This window comes from Pithys albifrons, chromosome 10 (genome assembly GCF_047495875.1).
Source record: "Pithys albifrons albifrons isolate INPA30051 chromosome 10, PitAlb_v1, whole genome shotgun sequence".
Lineage (NCBI taxonomy): Eukaryota > Metazoa > Chordata > Aves > Passeriformes > Thamnophilidae > Pithys > Pithys albifrons.
Genome location: NC_092467.1, coordinates 21,101,822 through 21,120,508, shown reverse-complemented (window position 1 = coordinate 21,120,508; position 18,687 = coordinate 21,101,822). Strand labels below are relative to the sequence as shown.

Here is an 18,687-nt window from a genome sequence, read left to right as displayed (position 1 = left end):
AAGATGAACATGAATTCCTGCATCTCACATTTCCAGACTACCTTCCTGGTCCTGGGGACATAAACTGTGACAGTTTACTTGTACCATTTTAGAAGCATTTTTGGAAGGCAAAAGAACTGAACTCTACTGGAAAGGTTTTGCTAAATCCTAATTTGAGAGCCTTAGCATGAAGTCTTCATTTGGGCAAGAATGACAGATCCATATGTAGAAAGGACAAATGGACTAATTAGTGTTCAACTAGAAATCCTTCTTTATGCTTTTGAATGTGCTACTTAAAAATAGGTGTTACATTGTGAAGTGCAGGTTGTCATTCTTCTACATTACTTTTCAAAGGACAAAATTTATTGAAGACAATTTCCTGTAACATATCTGAAAGAGTATTAAAACCATTTCTTGCCTTTGAGATCTGTATACTATGTTCCATTTTGTGTTTAAAAAGCAGAATACAATAAAAAATGGGGTAAAATTGCTTTGAGAGAAGTAATAGCTCAAATAACATGGAAGGCTATAAAACAGTGACTACAGAAGCAATTTTTTTTTCCATTGTGGAACAGTATTCATTGATTTCTGGAACCACAGGCTAATTATGCTCTGAGTGGACAAAGTACCTTAAGGAGTCTAGTCTGGGCATCAGAGATACAGAGTTCACTATGTACTTTTGTCAAACCCAAGTTACAGTACTAAAGACAGGAGTAGCTTGATGATATTTGATTGCCAGTACTTTTCAGGTTACTTGAGGTGACCTAATGCTGCATTATGAGACACATGGACCTGTATTGCTCTAAGCTAATATTAAGGTTATGTCATTAGAAGAAGATAACAGAATAGTAAATAATGAATTTATTTATTTTATTTTAAAAGTCAGCACTGTTTCAGTCTTGTCAAAAATTACATGTGAGCTATCTGTCTTCTACAGTGGCCCACATAGCTTTCATATGACTTGATGACTGTGCTTTTTATGTTAGCTCTATTTGTAAGCTATCCCATTTAAATGTTCTGGAATTCAATAGCTTCACTGCTGGATGGTAGACTAAATCACAAAAGGAAATAATTTCAATCTATAACTGAGGAAAGCCATTAATTGCTGGAAAACATCCAGTCTCCAAACCTGAAGATATCAAATATGGTCTGGCAAGGAGGAGACAATTAGGCTGAGGAATTCTACCCAGAGGGAAAACATGCCAACATTACTTCAGCTAGACTAATGACTACAACAATAACCACTGACGTATTTCCAGCTACTGTCAATGCTGCAAGTATTTAACTCCATGGTGAAAACATCTTAACTACTGACAGTGATATTCGCAGAGACTGACCCCAGTGGATCATTTCTGGAAAAAAAAAGACTATAAAATCATACAGAGTTTGATGCCATGTACTCCCCTCATACCTCCTTTTTTCCCATCCTGATGTGAATTAAAGCTAAATTTAATGATGCAAGTGGCACTGGAACTCAGGAGAAGTTAGGTCTATACTACTGCTTGTCTCAGGTAAAAGATTGCAGAGTTTTGGATGATTATAGCAGTTTTCCCATATAATAGCCAAATATCATCTTAACAGAATTTATTAATTTGGAAGGTGTCTGGCTCTACTCCTTTCTGTAGCAATCTCTTCAAAAAAACAGGCTACTCTTAAGGCTAGATTTCCTCTTTCATCTCTCCCTCCTGAAACCTACAGTTTTGAAGTGATGGAAACCATGGGCTCCTCATGCCAAATAGTCTTCATAGCTCTTTCTGGACCTTTATGTCTAAGACATACAATCTGGAAAACTTTACCTTTATGTCAAAGGGCAGAATGAGTTAACCTACTCAGGTCTCTTGATGAATTTTGAGTGTGAGGTAAGTACATAGCATCCTAAATCAATCTAAAATGACTTTTCCCTTGATGACTACACTAACAACTCTACTCTTCCATAATCATTACATCCTAGGTTGAAATATTCTGTTTATTCATAATCACTGTTGTCTACATAAATTTGTCATTTTATAGTGAACATTTTTATTCTTAGGTACAGGTGCTAAGAACTTCATTATCCCAAAGATACAAAACACACTCAGTAGGCAAAAATATAAAAATTCCATTAAAAACATATTTGGAGTTTGGACAGAAGTAATACTTATAACAGGGAACGACGCTGAAATGTGGCACAAGTCAGGACTGAAAACACTTTCAAGTTCGTCTACCATAATACAGCCTGCCACATAAAGTGTTATTATGTGCATTTTATGACTGGAAGTACTGACAGGTGGGAGGGTGTAGATACGTTGTAAAAATGCTGTGTGCCTTTCGGCAACTGGAGCTATGCCTGTGTGTCACAGCAGAGGACTGCACGGAGCTCAGAGGCAGCTCATACCACAGGAGTGATGCTACAGTAGTGGAGCTCTACCCAGGCTAATGAGCACTTTAAATACAGTCCCTGTTAGCCTGGCCCTCTCAGCACACTGCACAGCTACACTGCTCACTAAATTTCTTGACCTGGTTTATCCAGTACTGCACTGTGTTAGCCCAGCAGACCCTTGGAGGCAAAGTCCCAGTTACAAAATACAAAGAAAACACTGCTGCCACTGATTAAAGTCAGGGGTATAATTTGCATGCTAAGATGAGAGAAGCCATAGAAAAGGAGAATTGTCATAAGGTACTGAATAAAGGCTTATAAACCAAGAGATTTCCACAGACTGCCATGCTAAGTATTTGTCAGAGAGGGAAGCACAGCAGAAACTTTCGTTAGTATTGTTTTCTGAGTATTAGTTGGCTGCAAAAGAGTGTCAACTGAAAGTACAAAAACTTGCTTCCTAAGAAAATCACTCAAAAATATGAAAAGTGGCTTCTCTTCATTGACTGAAACAAACTTCTCAAAGTCAGTGCCTAAAACTAAATTCAAGAAAACATAAGTTAAATGTTTTGATCATGAAAGAGACTGAGCATATTAAATATCCCTAAATGTTATGCTGTTTATTAGAAATGTGGAGAAGTGCTGCAAGCTGCAGTAAAAATGGTTACTTTGTTTTTAATTCAGGAAAAGTAATACATCATGTGTCAAATGTTTTGTCTATCAAAAGAAGTCATTGCCTTTTGTCCTTTGCACCTGACTCTGAATGTACCAGCACAGGCAGTTCTATAGGATATCCTCAATATTGCCCTGGAAGTCCTAGCTCAGAAAAAGTACTGAAAAATCCCAGTTTCAGTTTGTTGGGAAAGGTTCTCTGTGCTTGGATTTGCTGGAAACTTTATGTTATATCAAGCATTAACTATTTCATTTTGAGTAGGTTTACATCTCAAGTCTAAATTTAGACTATGGGCGCTGAAAAGTTAGTGTTTAAAGAGAGATTTATTTTCAAATGGTCAAGCTGTTAAATATGAAAATAATGAATTAGAGCTCAAATTCTTACTCCAGATGCCTTGGGTCCAGATCAGGCATTATAAAGGACCTCCTCCAGATACCAATGATCTAGGATAAGGAACAGGTGGAGCCAGGGGAAAAGGCATGTTGGGAATGAAACAGTCTGTCGTGTTTTGGAAAGGCTGATATTTTACAGAGGGCTGAGTGTTGTTCAGAGGACTCCTCAAATCTACCTAGGAATCTGAGTAAATAAAGAGCATACCTTTCCTCTTTACCAGTGACATCCATGTTACCTCTATTAGAGGCAAGCAGCAGAGTCACCCTGTGAGTTAAGGCTCAAGAAAGAAGGAAGATTGTTTTCTAAGCAGGCTCTACTTTTAGGCCATTAAACTGCAAGATAATGATGGGTTTCTTGAGGAGCAATGAATTTCTTTAGAACTTCATTTGGTGCCTGTTTTAGCCAAAGGCTGCTCTGTTGTGATATTTTATGTTTAAACATACCCTACTCTGACAAGCAAGAGAAGTCTTTAAAGTCTTCTCATCTTTATTGCAGACAGTACTTTGATCTCAAGGCCAGAAAAGGTCAACATAACAACTTCAGAATTAGACTTGTTTACATCTGATGTAAAATACAAATAAATGAACGTGGCAAGGACATCCCAGGAAAATTAAATAAGGCCATGTTTTCCTATTTCCACTCGAAATGTTTTTGTTTTTGCCAACATTTTGCAAGCAATGTCATCATCAAATCCAATGAAATTCACTCATTGAAGTGCTTTCCCCCTCAAAATGTTTCGTCAATCATAGCCCAGAAGGGCTTTGTCATAGGATAATTGCAACTTGGCATACCAACAAAGAGCATACAAACGTCCTCAGCTTCCTTATCTATACAATGGGAAGGGATGACAGCCATTTTATTAGCTGAGATATTGTTACCCCATCAGATAAAGTAGCATGTTTTTTGCTTTGATGTTTTCTGTCACCAGAGCAGAGCTCTCATTTTAAACTGCATGTTTAGAGAATGACTGTGGTAGTAGCTTAAATTCCCACACAACACCTCTGCCTACAAACATCTCACAAGGGCTGTACCAATTGCACTCTACCAGAAAGATATGGGAAGAGCAAACAAAGTTTCTGCTGCAGTTATTTCTAGTGAAGACAAAATTGTGTAGTCATCTCTTAACTTTTTTCCTTGAGGAAGAAAAGATCACCAGAGTGAATTCACTCTGAAATCAGCCAGCTGAGAAGCCACCCAAAAATGATTTCAGTCATTCCTGTTCTACTGTCTCCACATACAGTATTATTAATCCACAGAATAAGTATTAAACTAAGATAACATTTGGGGTAACTGCTTATATTTAACGATTCTCCACAATAACAAATATAACACTCAGAAATAACTATTATAGCACTCAGAAATATGTATCTCACTTCCACAAGCTTGGTTAGATCATGCAGACTTTGAAGGCTAACAAAAAATCTGTCATGCAGAGCAATATGCAAACCCATTTAATTTTCTATTTAAATTCTCCCTGACAGAGTGGACTTTTCCTGAATTTTGAAATAGCAAGCCTGCTAAGGTGGAAAAGTCTGCTTGTCAATACCAGGCTTATCTTGCTGTACTACCACTTGGGCAATAATTATATGAAGTGCTGTAGTCATAATTTAATAATTCAACATTTTCCAACTGCTACTGACGACTTCCCATCTATACTAGACATGGGAAAGTGCACTGGACTCTCCAATGGACTGTGTGACAAATACTGTCCACATCTTTTATGGCCCTAGCATACTGCTTTCTGCCAAGGGATGTTGTTGGGATGATAACGGGAACAGCATGATTAGAAGTCATCAGCCAACAGGAAATCTCATCTTTGGTGGCTGCTCAGCAAGGGGTTGCCCCTGATAACAAAGAGCAAAGTAAGCAAGTGTAAACTATTCTAGAAAATACTGGTATCTCTGTTGACCTTCATAGTTCTACACATGCAATATGCCTCTAGAGAGTCAAGGCATTTTCACTGATGCTGAATCCAACTGCTTTATCGCAATGACACTGCTCCCTGCTGTGCCTCCATGTCCCCAGTCCCCAGGTCCCAAGTAACTCCCAAAAGGATACAAAAGTTTGGTGCCTTCCTTTATGCAGCAGTTTCCTTTCCTTATTTTCCACCTTCCCCCATTCTCCTGAAGCCACCTCCACAACTGGAGGTTGTGAGTTGGATACACCCTTGAATATGTGACCTTGAGAGACTTATAGATTGCATTTCCATTTATTGACTTTCCTATAGGCTGTGGGTGAAAACCTGTGGAAGCCTGCAGAATCACCTCGCCTGCCTTCTTCTCAGTTCCCCAGCTACAAAATCCTTTAGTTTCCCTTGTCTATTTTGATTTAAACAAAACAGGCTTGAACCCCAAAAGGTCACATTTGCTTTGATAGCAATATGAACTCATTTGGCACCTTGATCTTGTTTGGGTAAGCTTAAACCACATAGTTATTTTTAAGAAATGAAGCAAACTGAAACTTCCTTTCAAACACTGCTCTCCAGAATGTTTTTACTTTGAGCAAAGGATGGGCAGGATTAAGTTGCATAGTTAGAAAGGTACCTTATTTCCCCATTAAAAAGCAGAGTTAAAAAGGAAATTCTGTCATGGATTCAAGTGGTTGGGAGATTTAACCTTGAATATCCTTTTGATATCCCAGAGAAGTTACATGTTGCTTGTACTTGTCTCTAAGCCCTGTACTGTTGTTTCCCTTGTTGAGCATTGGAGATGATCTGGAGACACAGAGGGGAGGTCTTCCAGCCCAGTCAGCAGATGCCCTTCTTGCAGTAACCTTCTCAAGCAGATTAAACCTTTCCTTCAAGCAAAATTTCTTCTACTAGGGACAATTTTTTTTAGTGTAGAATTTGAGGTAAAAATTGCACACGCAAAGATGGTTTTAATAGTATGTTGTGAGCAGAATTGGTGGCTATTTTTGAGCAGCTCAACACTACCGTGCTCAGTCTTTGGAAATGCCTCCACTATATGAAATGGACACTTTTACAACATCCAGTTATTTTTTTTTACTTAAGTCTTTAACTCCTGGAATCACATTAATGACTGTAATAATTAGGACTTATACAGAACAAAAGTGGCAGAGTCCTAGCAACAGAAAATCACATATTTTCATGTTTCCACTTTCCCAATTTGCAGGGCAGATGCGTACATGCAACCTGATTCATGGATACATAACTTGGCAAAAAAGCTTCTACTTATCTAGTGGTCCTTCCACTTCTCTCATGAAATTCTTTGTTTTTCCAATTTTGCAGACACATCTAGAGCATACCATCTATCAGATTTCTTGAAAATTAATACAATATTAAGAGTAAAATAATTTAGCCACCTCATTTTTTGGATGCATTTCTGAAAACCTCCTCACAACAATTTGACAGATGATAAACTAACAATAAAGAAAACAGAGACCAGCAAGGGAAAGTCAAGGGCAGAGAAATACTCATTTCATTATCTGTCCCTATTTCTTCAAACAACACCTGCTGCCTCACTTCAGACTTACAACTCTGACTAACACCTACTGACAGACTTAGCTCATGCCTGCCCATCTGCTTCATGGAGAAAATAACTGTGTAAGGGTCCCACCTTGCTGCCTGCATTTAAAAACACAGAAGCGCTTACTCTTCCTGCTTTTTCCCCTTCTGCTGCTGCTGCTCATTGCCACAATGTCTGCCTAAGCTCTGAAAAAGACTGCCAGTGGAAATCTCAGTGCTGTTTCCGCTTCCTTCCCTTTTAATAGCTAGTTCAAGAAAGGGATAGTAGATTGGCAGCTGGAACACCAGGACCCAGAAAACTACTCAGCTGCAATTGAAATCTTGTGTGTGTCAGGTGTGATGAGTTTAAATAAAAAACTCAGAAAGTTTCACAAATGAACTGGAACTGCTGGAATCACAGTACAGTGATGAAAGGGGTTCTTCAACGAACAGAGTGCTCCTTGGGCATTTATAAAGGATTATTCAATTATCCAATAATGAAACTGGTAGGTAATGAAATATTTTTTGAAAGGTGGAGGGGGAAAAAACAGCAACAAGAACTTTGCTTGAACAGGTGTAAAAGTGACACATCTGTCTCCCTCGACGCTACCAAACTGGCTCTTTCAATATGTTTCATTTGTTCTTCTGCCAGTTGATGATCTCTTGTCAATTTACTCTCAAACTTGGAAGAAAATTAAATGGTTTGATGACAAAGTGGTTTCTGTATTTTATCTTTGAAATGCAAAATATATATTTCAATGATCTTAGAAATGTTTCACACCTTTGAAATCTTTGCAATTGTGAGATGTTGGACTTGATCTCCATCTGGAACAAAAGAGCCTAACTCCATCTAACCAAATTAAGCTAGGCAGTTTATCACAGCTGGTGATCTTGTCCATAGCTTTTCCCAGATTAACACAGAACAAATCATATACTTTAGAAATGTGCAATGTGAAAGGTGGCGACTTCCTATATGCTTTAGGCATGCTTGAAAATACCTATAATAGATCATTGCCTAAAAATGCTTCCTAATAGCCTTAAATACTCAAAATGAAATGACAGAACTGTCATCACAGCAAACCACATAGGGAAAGAAAAATGATACCAGCATTAACTGCATCAGCCACCTGCTCTGTAAAGGTTATTAAAGTGATGGAAACAGTATGTTGACTATTCCATACATGCAGGATAGGCCTCCCAGCAGGTCCAATATTCCATACTACTAGTTGTCATTTACATGCCCATAATTTATAGTATGCTATAATTCATACAAACATTTCTCAAATTGCTGGCTGGAAAAGATTGGGGTGCTCTAATTCCTTGCTCTGTGACTACTTCTTTATTCACAATTTGACTAAAAGGTTTTGGCAACTAAAGCACTTTGGCAAATTTCTGTCCTGTGCTCCTTGATATGCTCTGGACTGCCTCGACCCTGCCAGCAATAAGTGGACCAGTCTCTATTTTTTCGTGATTCTCAGTGCCACTGGAATCTCTTTGCCAAGATCCTATAAATGCTTATGGGAATCTGTGCTATGAGCATGGGAGGGAGTTGCAGTCACTTTTATTCAAACACAGGAAAAAGAACAGAAGACAAGGAGGTAGTGGCAATGTTCTCCTCATTAGGAGTGTTTTCATACGTGGGAGTTTAGAGGCAGTCCTAAACAAACCTGCTTTCCCTTGGTCCCAGACAACATCCTAATCAGCCAGCTACAGGCAGTGTCTCAGCAGAACTGCACCCATCCTTCCTACTGATCCTACTTCAGTTGGCAAGAGCAATTCAATTGCCCTGAGCCCATGAGCGCATCTCTCCAGCCGGGCAGGTAATGTCTCATGCGGTAATATTGATTTCAGGTTCCTGCCCTAGGGATGCCTAATGTATTTTATTCAAGAATTGTTTAAAGTAAAATAATCTGTCATATAAATGAATGGAAAAAAGGCTCATTTTAGGAGCCATTGCCGCTATGGCTGACCAGTATAGATGAAAGTGCTTACATTTAGGCATTCTTGACTGAAAACAGTGGCTTCCCTCTCTTTATGCTAAGCTTACCCATCTGTAAAGCAGACACATCACAGTTTACCTAACTCAGAAAAATGAAATAATACAACTTTGACAAAAAACCCCAAACAAACAACCAAACTAAAAAGGCTCCATCACATTGCTTTACTAGACATAAAAAGGTAGTATGAATATATGATTTTAAATCAACATTAAGATAAAGTAGACTCCAGGACATTTCTGATATTTCTTTGGCTGGGTAATGTAATTCATTTTCTAACAGGTTAATTGAAGTGCTTGATAATCCAGAAAGCCAGCATTACAAGATGTACATAGTTAATCTGCTAAGAAAAGAAATCATAAACTACACTTTATCCTACATTATGTTATTCATGAGAGCATTATTCCAAGTTGTGCAATCTTGAAGTATGGATTGGATCAACACACCCTAGGTTAGACTTCATTAAACATTCTTTAATTCCAGAGGACGAAAGTGTTGCAAAATATTTAAGACTGTCATATGTGGTTTAAAACATCCTTATGTTTTTCTTTTCTTTCTTCTTTTGTTTTTGCATGAGGAAAGAAATCTCATTACACTATTACCCATATGTTCCTAAGCGAGTAGGATGAGCAGGGTATTAATTGCATTAACAGTTAAGTTTCCAGGGTGGAAGTAACAGTATCTGCCTCTGATTGTCACAGCACAGGTAGTATGACTTTTGTGGAGCTCTCAAAGCAGGCACCCAGCATGGCCAAAACCAGGAATCTAGGGAACAAGTTCCTGTTACTTCTTTTTTTCCAGAAGCTGGACTGAAATTTTTGTAACATGTACAAAGTCTCCCCACATTCCTTATAAACCAGTCATCCAGTGTTTTCAGTAGCATTGTTTTCACGGGTTAATCCTTGGATATGTACCAAATGAAACCTGTTATCTCTTTGATGAATATCTTTTAAATACAAGGTAAAGCTAAGAGTGGCAAGAGTTAACAGGAAAGAAAACTAGTTTCTTTAGAAGTGGCTTCTCAGAGGTCATCTCCCAATATAATTTAAAGGTATGAATCCACACTTGTGCAGTATGTATAAGTTAGTACCAAAACTTCATTAGATACCATCCCTAGAAATTATTTAAGAGAGAGAGATCCCAAGGTCACGCAGACATTGGCCAGAAGATCTTGCTGGATTGGATGCTGAGAGCTGTCTCCCATGACAGTCCTGGATACTAAGCCACTGCTAAATGTCCATCTTGACACAGATTTATTTTGTATGTGCTTGAAACTGAACCATGACATATATTTGGCAGGAAATGTAATCCCTTCACAAAGAGAATTTGATCCTTGGTGTGATCTTGCAGTTCTCAGGCAGGAATAGCTCTTGGTAAAGCTAGTGCAAGGTCTGTCCACGTATTTCCAATTGAGCAAGGGACAAGCCCCAAACATGGGGTTATGAGAGCAAAAGCTCCTGTCCCCACTAATCCACATGGCCCAAACAGCATGAGAAGAGATGGGCTACAGCTATAAACTGCACATCAATATATTGCCTCTTTTCTGAGGAGAAATCAGTGGTAAAAATATCACCATTTCCTTTGTATGCCTTGTATACATATACTATTAACACGAAGAGAACAAAACTAGCTAAAACTGACACAGAGATAATAAACTCTATCAGGAATTTCACTCTCTATGCGCAACCCAATCCATCCAAATGAGATGTAAAAGCAAAAATAAAGTCTGCAGCTGCCTAATAGATTCCAAGTTTCAGAATCATAGAATCATCAGGGAATGATTTGGATCTGAAGGGACCTTAAAGATCTAGTTCTAACCGCTCAGTTGTGGGTAAGGCCATCTTCCATTAGGTCAGGCTGCTCATGAAAAACATGCTCTATGTGCTATGAAAACTAAGAAAGTATGCCACTATCCTAATCTATTTTGGTGGTACCATGTGCGCAGTGCTTAACTACAACATACTTTTATTTCTTTCTTTTCCATTTATAGATTAAGAGTTGGATGTGGATCTAAATTTTATGAATTAAGGTTTTGGAACTTTTATATAGATTAAATAAATTCAGATAGTTTCAATGTACATAGACATTATGGTCTATATATATATGTGTGTATTTATAAAGAATATTTTCCTACTACTTTGTAGTCCAAGGAGTAGAAAAATCTAAATAGATTGTCAGTCTAATCAGACTCTTCAGTTCAAATAAAACTTTGACTCTTAATAGAACTCTACATTTCTAAAAATTAAGCCAAGCAAAATAGATAGGAACATCTCACATAAAAATGCTTCTGAATACTAGCAGCAAACAGAACTTTCCACAAGACCTGTAACCTTCGAGACCTGGCTTCCTACCATTCCATGTTTTCAGTTTGTTTGGTTTTGGTGGCTAGGAAAATGTAAGACTAAGGTCAAATTATTTTCATGGCTCAGTTCCAAGTTCCATATGGATTCTTCAGTATTTTTGAGTTTACAGTATAACTCTGCAAATCAAATTCTTTACGCAAAATTTTCAACTTTTAAAAAACTTTTTTTTTTAATAAATTAGTGAAAGACAACAGAGTTCAAAAGGTACTGAAGAAAATCACACTTCAATGTCCCACAGTGTGCTGGGTTTGGCTGGAATAGAGTTTATTTCTTCATGGTAGCTAATATGGGACTGTTATGTATTTGTTCTGAAAATCAAGTTGGTAACACAGGGATGTTTCCGTTATTGCTGAGTAGAGTTTGCACAGAGCCAAAGTCTTTTCTGCTCCTCACACCATTCTGATGTGCACACTGGGGGTGCACAAGAAGTGAGAGGACACAGCTGGGACAGCTGACCCTAACTGACCACAAGGATATTCCAGATTGTATGGTATCATGCTCAGCATATAAAGCTGGGGGAAGAAGAAGGAAACAGTGGGGGACATTCAGAATGATGGCTTTTGTCTTCCCAAATTAGACATGATGGAGTCTTGCTGTCCTGAGGATGGCTGTACATCTACCTGCCATGGGAATGCATGCTTTGTTTTCCTTTGCTTGTGTGCATGGCTTTTGCTTGACATATAAAACTATCTTTTTCCTAACCCACAAGTTTTCTCACTTTCACTTTTCTGATTCTCTTCCTTATCCCACTGAGGAAGGTAAACTAGCAGCTGTGTGGGGCTGTGTTGCTGGCTGGAGTTAAACCATGACACAGAGAAAACCACATCAACTAGAAGATTTCATTATTCCCTACTTCTTGACTGCTAAAGACTAATAGGGAAAACTGAAGAAAAACAGCCTAAGAGAGTGTATGTAACACACATGGAGGTATCTTCAGGTTGCTTCAAGTCCTGACAAAGGACAATTTCAGTGGAGGAGTTAAAATCATGTCTGGCTCCAAGTACAATTTCTGAATGTTTGAGGATCTGATCTCAAATACACAGTAGAGTCTGTCAATGATTGCCATAAGAGGTGAAATGAATCAGCCTTTTGAAATACCTATTGCTGCTAGTGGCTAACCTTTTTTTAATATAAGTATGCCCAAAGAAACTACTTAGGGAGCAAGGTTAAAAATTTCCAGGAGCAGTTTTGTTGTGGTAGTATCCAAGTAAATACAAATTTTGGTTTTGTACAATGCTATTACTTGTATAACATAAAACAATAATGTGGAAATGTTTTATTTTGTAAGAGAATGTTACTTCTCAAAATTCTTAGGACTGGCAAGAGAAAAATATCTGGGCCTGAATCTCATTTGATGAAAGCTCGTGTAGTTACTTTGAATTTAGAGAATGCCTTTCAAATATGACAAAAAGTGTTGTGAAAGGGTTCTATTATATTATAATTTTCTCTCTTGTCTCAAGAATTGAAGACATCTTTTCTGTGGAATATTTTCTTTCACGAAAATTACTACAGAAGTTAAACCTAAATTTGCCTAGTAAAGTTATGTTGAGCTAGTTTCTGGCAGCAAGCTGGCAGCATCTTTATATCTGCACAGCATTGCGATTATCTCACAAATTTACAATACTTTAATTTTGAACTACACTATTTTCCATAGAGGCAATATCTTCAGTGCTAGTCTGAATGCTCTGAATGTTAAGTGTCTGGCTCTGGCTGGATTCCCTACATTTTCTGTCCATGGACACGTAGCACATGGCTCTTGATTACTACTTTTAAATTGATCTGTGTCTGCTATGAAAATATATTGCTTCATAAAAGTCTTTCAGAATATCAGCTTCCAAATTAATGATTTTTCTCTCAAGCTCTGACTTTGAGAGCTTACAGTACAGAATCATGGAGTCCAGCTACTTGAATCAAATTGAAATCCATCCATCTGCAATTCAGATCCAAATTCTTTCAGCGCTCTTGGCTCATCCCTAGGTAAAGAGCAGCTGTTGTCCTGTTAAAGTGACTGTAAATAATTCCAACTTCAAGCTTCAACAGCGAAATTCACCCTGCTTCACTGGGGACCACTTAATCCCCAGAACGTTTCTGGGTTTGGTCTTTGGCTGGTGGAATCTGCATACTAGTGCTGCAATCAATAAAGCTGTGCTGCTTTACACCCGGTGGAACTCTGGCCCTGTCAGAGTCAGTACCCAGCAGTGCCCTGATGTGTGCCAACTGCAGGGCCGTACGGTATGCCCTCCTGGGTACAGAGGAATGTGGGGTCATGATGCTGAGCCAGAAACCCTGACTTGTCCTAAGTGCACAGGGTGTTTGCACCCTGTCTCAGGTTTGGCCTAGCTTCTTACCAACCCTGGACTGCCCTCTCCCTCCCCCCTGAGTCCTCATAGCAAAGTAAAAAAAACTGAAAAAACTGAAAAGAGAAGAACTCAAAAGAAACTGAACTGAATTAAAAAGAAATTATATTTTCCTGACATTTGCAAACACATATATACAATGTGTACACACCACGTAGGACCCCACCCCCAGGGGAAAGGGAAAAGGGAAAAAGGGAAAAAAAACTCCAAACAACTTGTTAACCAGAAAAGAGGAAGAAACAAAACCAAACCTAAATAAATGAAACAGACAAATGCAATTAAAGGAGAACAAGCATGAAATGATCTCACCCACGTCCCAGGCCAGGAACACCACAAGAACAGAACAGACCATCCAGGCTCCTCCCACACCCAGCTCCCTGGAAGAAGGAAAACTAAACTCCTCCTCTGTTACGTGGAAAACACATGTGGCATACTTGTGATGTCTGCTTCCTTGGTTACACCTAGTTACTGAGGAAGCCATGGATCAAAACCATTACATTCTCCACCCCCATGGACATTATTTCCCAGGTTATCCACTATTGTGAAACCCCTGAGAAGGGGATAGTGACCCCAGTGTGGGGATGGAAACCCCTGAGAAGGGGATAGAGACCCCTAAGAAGGGGATGGAGACCCCAGTGTGGGGATGGTAACCCCACTGTGGGGATGGTGACCCTAATGAGGGTATAGTGACCCCTGAAAAGGGGATGGGATAATCCCAATGTGTGCCTCAATGACATTTAACCTTGAGAAAAGGTAACTTGCAATTTGAGTTCTGTGTTGCAGGACATTAAACCATCAGATGAAGAAGACCTGAGCTGAACTGGTATTGGTGTCCAATGATGAACTGTTTTTTCCTGCCTGAAGTACCTACCCCATCCTAATGGACTATTGCCTACAATATGGAGGGGTGGAAGATGGCCCTGGAGAGAACAAAGACTATTTAAGCGCGGGAATAGATAGATCTAAGATATGAGTGATGTAATATGGTATGGAATAAGGGTTGGAATATGTTAGGGGTTTAGCCAAGTAGGCCAAGAAGTTAGGCTTTAAAGTTCAAACCAGGCCTGAAATTGTCAGATGACTTGAGCTGGGCTGAGCTAGCTAACAGCTGACTTCTTCCAGCCAATAATATGGTATTCCATACCATACTACATCATCTCAAAGGGTGTAAAATCCAGTGTGTGGGAGTGGCTTGGTTAGTTCCATCATGGCTGCACTAAGAGGAGGACATCTAGCAGCTCCTCTACCATGCTAGGCCCTGCTTCTGTTGCCTCTGCTTGCATTTTGTTTGCATTCAGGGAAGTAGAAATGTTATACTTGTTATACTTGTATACTTGTTATACTTTCTCTTTCTTGCTGTGTGTCTTTTGGAGTGCTTATGAATTTGGAGTAATGGGCTTTGTATTAATTGGGGAGTAGGAATTTATTCCTAGTTATATATATGTAACTTGTGTAAGTGTGTGTTATATTGTAGTTTCCTCTTAATATTCTCTTTTCTGTATAAATACATGTAGTTAGTTTCAGCATAAACCTGTTTTAGAAGTTTTTTTCTCTCTCTCCCTCTTCTTTTTGCCTTGGCTGGTTGGGGGGAGGAACACTTTTTCTCTGTCTTGGACAGTTGGCGTTTTGCCAGCTCAACCCAGGACACACCCATACAACAGAGGTGAGGAGGTGAAAAAGGCCAGGGTTTCTTTCTCTTGCTTTTTTCTCATTTTTCATGCCAAATAAGCCTGACACTGTGCTATTTTAGGAGTTACATGTGTTCTGTAACATGAACAATACCACATCAGAGAAAGACTTTTTTTACAGTAGAGATTCAGTAAAGTGCTCAAAGGAAGAATTTTCCAGTAAAAAGAGATAGGCCCTAACTGGGAAGGAAGGTACTTGTTAAAGCAACTATATCAGAATAGCAAATGAATCATGATGTGATATAGCACTGTTTGAAAAAATGTTTTGAATGGAACTGTCAGCAAGTATTTTAATAGCTAGTCTTCAATTTCAGCTTTATGGGGTTTTTAACCACCAAGAAGAAAACATAAGTAACAAGGAGGGATTTAGGAATTGTTTAGTGTTTTGCTGTTTAAAGAAAGAAAAGAGCCCCCCACATGCACTGGAACTAATGAAAATTGCCATTATGAGTTTTTTTTACTTCATTTGTGGATGTTAAACACTGTAGTAATGCAAAGTCCTTATGATTTTCTAAATCTTCTCAATAAGGAGGATATTATCTACGTATTTAATTATGGAATCTCTGATGGCAAGGAGCTGCTACCACTAGCAGCTTCAGCTCATTCACATAGTTCCTCTCCCTAATTAAAGGGTCTCTACAGTTAAAAATAAAGAAATAAATCAATCAAAAGTCCAAACTGCCAACAGATGATAGGAAAATAAAAAGCACTTCAGGGATAGATTTTCAATTGCTCTGCATCCACAACTGGGAGTATTCTTTTGAAACAACTTAGTCCTCCTTTAGGCACCTAGGATAGAGCTAGACAGTTCAACAGTGCTCAACATATTTTTCTTTGGAAAAATCCACTCCTAACTGTGGCTTTGTGTCCTACAGCCATTGTGACTTGCCAGACTCACTCATAAGTCACCTACCTCCCTGTTGGAGGAATGTCATGAGCATCACCCCTTCTGCAGGAAACTGTAATAAAATACCTCACTGTACTCATCCATGCTCTTGTCATTGCTTACTGCTGCAAGAACAGAGGCAGCAGGTCTATTTTTACGATACTGCCAGTAAAAGCAGCAATAGCCCTGCTCTTGAATTTCTGTTGCAGCACTCAAAGCCAGGTGTCCATATAGCAGCACAGACACCTTACTAGATTGAATATCAAGCTCAAAATGGAATGTTGCTAGCTGCATGGCATTCCTTGGGGGTATTGTGCCATTGTCAGGTTAAAAGTTTTCTGAATGTTCATCAGCCTATGGTCAAAATTTGAGTAATAATTCAAGAGCACTTTACAGCTCATAAAAGCTGCAATAGCTTTCTCTGAGAACAGAAAATAAAGCCCAGAAGTTTTTTAGCACATCTTTCTGCTCCTACAAGAAGCATTTGGTGTTATTAACCTAGTACCTGTTTATTCAAGAAGAAATACAAAAAGTTCAGTTAACAGTTCTTTTCTCTGCAGCTTACAGCTGTGTAAATATTATCCCAGCCTCTCCTTTGACATCCGCCTAAACCTCAGACCTCATGTGCAAAATGATACAAGTAGAGCTTGAGACCTCTGTGACCCACTGCTGTGTCCTGACACATTCAGGACTGAACATTTGACTTTTTGAGACCCGTGATGCTGTATGATGCATCCCTAAATTGACCTCATTTTCTAAAGACAGGTTTACTATGAGTTTCCTAGGTTTTAACCACAGAACTGAGTATGATGAAAGCTTTGGGGAATCACCGTGCTGAGATTTGCATGACAACCCTAAAAAAGAAGCCAAATCATAGCTCTGCATCATTTACAGCTTCCATCCTGCATAGTTTCTATTTTGATCTGCTCAGATGAAAAGCTGTATTAAGTTTTAGAAACTTCTTCTCATCTCTGCTTTCAAGTCACTTTTGAAGGCTATTTGCCTTTCCCATTTTCTCTGTGGTAGCGAAGGAGATGGAATTCTTTCTGTATGCACCAGATATCTCTTACACAATGGGAGAGAAATATTGATATTTTTATATTGCACAGTGGGTCAGATTTATGAATTGATGCATGCTTCATCATAGTTCTAAATAATGGAATATTTTGGCTAGGAACAAAGGGTCTAAAACTATTCTTCTGAGTACCTCCAGCTTCCTGTTTCTTCTGAACTTCTTACAGGCTGATTTTGGAAAGGGTGGAGCTTCCTCAGGATCAATGCTACCCACTAAGAGATTTATTAAAGAGAAAAAGTAAGGCAAAGCCTTCACTGCAATATAATTTTCCACCTACTCCTTTCTCAACACTGTAAAGAACAAGAGCAAGGCTCAGAGCTCCTATTTAGGCCTGCAGAGCTTAGCTGAACTTCTCTTTGAGTCCATGCCAACATTCTGAATTTTCTCTGGGGTTTTTTATGGTGTCTGATATTCCAGAGATCAGTGATGAAGACTGTCATGTGATGCATAGATCTCTGCTGCAGTAATTCCCTGTCCCCCACAACACTCCTGATGCAAGCTATGAGCCAAGGCTGTGTTGCCCTCAGCCCTTTTGCACTTTGGGGTTACCCAAAACCAATTATAATATTAGAAAAGCAATGAAGGTCACTGTGCTCTGTCCCAACTGGGGACTGAACATGAAAAGATAGGGCAATTTTTGTGAGTGGACTCATGGCTCCTCTGCACAGATGGGGCAAAAGAGAAACAGTGGTCTCCTGTTGTAGGTTGAAGTCACCTTTTTTCTTAGTCATCTCTTGGTAAATTTCTGGGAATGAAAACCTCAGCCTAATTTCTCATTTTTAAAAATTGAGATTCAGACACTTTGTCACAAATAAAAGGTAAATATTTAAACATGCAAGTCACCATCTATGCTTATGTTCTCCCTCACTGTAACTTATGTAGATTGCCACCTTTGTGCATAGCTTTCATTACAAATAAAACATAAAAGCCAGTGCATATCATGAAGAGCTATTTTTCTCTATTGCAACACCATTACATGAAGCCTAGTAACATAAACAAAGATTAGACTTGGCTGTTTTGAACAAATAACCATTTATTGTCAAGGCTTTTCAGGAGCTTTCATTTTCTTTTTTGAAAAACAAGATCCTGCGCCAACCTAACAAATGTGTTACATTAAGCAATAAGCAAAATAATGGGACACCCTGCCACACTAGTTTATAGACAACTTGCTGACTGTCAGAGTTGTACAAGTTCAAGCTAAGACAGAAAGCCAGTAAATAAAGCAGACATATTAAATCAAAATCCCACCAGTGGAGTCTCTTGGAGCATAGCTGCTGTTGCTAAATGATGCAACTGCCCTTTCAAGTGGGAAAATGCACAGGAGGAACAGTCCAGGTGCAGAGCAGTCCATCTGCTACTCTCTCCTCCTTGTCACTGGAACAGCACACAGCAGAGCATAACCAGAGAGCCTTTTCCCATTTTCATCCTCTAGCACTGCATCAAAAAGCACAGGACAGAAC

The 18,687-nt window shown here is 38.9% G+C and overlaps 1 protein-coding gene across 5 annotated transcripts in view; it reads right to left on the bottom strand.

Annotated features, from left to right (window-relative positions):
* The window catches only part of ADGRL4 (adhesion G protein-coupled receptor L4), a 74,250-nt gene that overhangs the window by 44,423 nt on the left and 11,140 nt on the right, over positions 1-18,687 (bottom strand). The window contains exon 1 of one of the 5 annotated variants that reach the window (XM_071564668.1): positions 8,854-8,947. The exons of the other annotated variants lie outside the window; for them this stretch is intronic. Coding sequence (XP_071420769.1) covers positions 8,854-8,863 — 10 coding nt within the window. The 5' untranslated portion in view covers positions 8,864-8,947. Of the gene's footprint in view, positions 1-8,853; positions 8,948-18,687 lie in introns of those variants that run through there. 5 annotated transcript variants of the gene reach the window in all.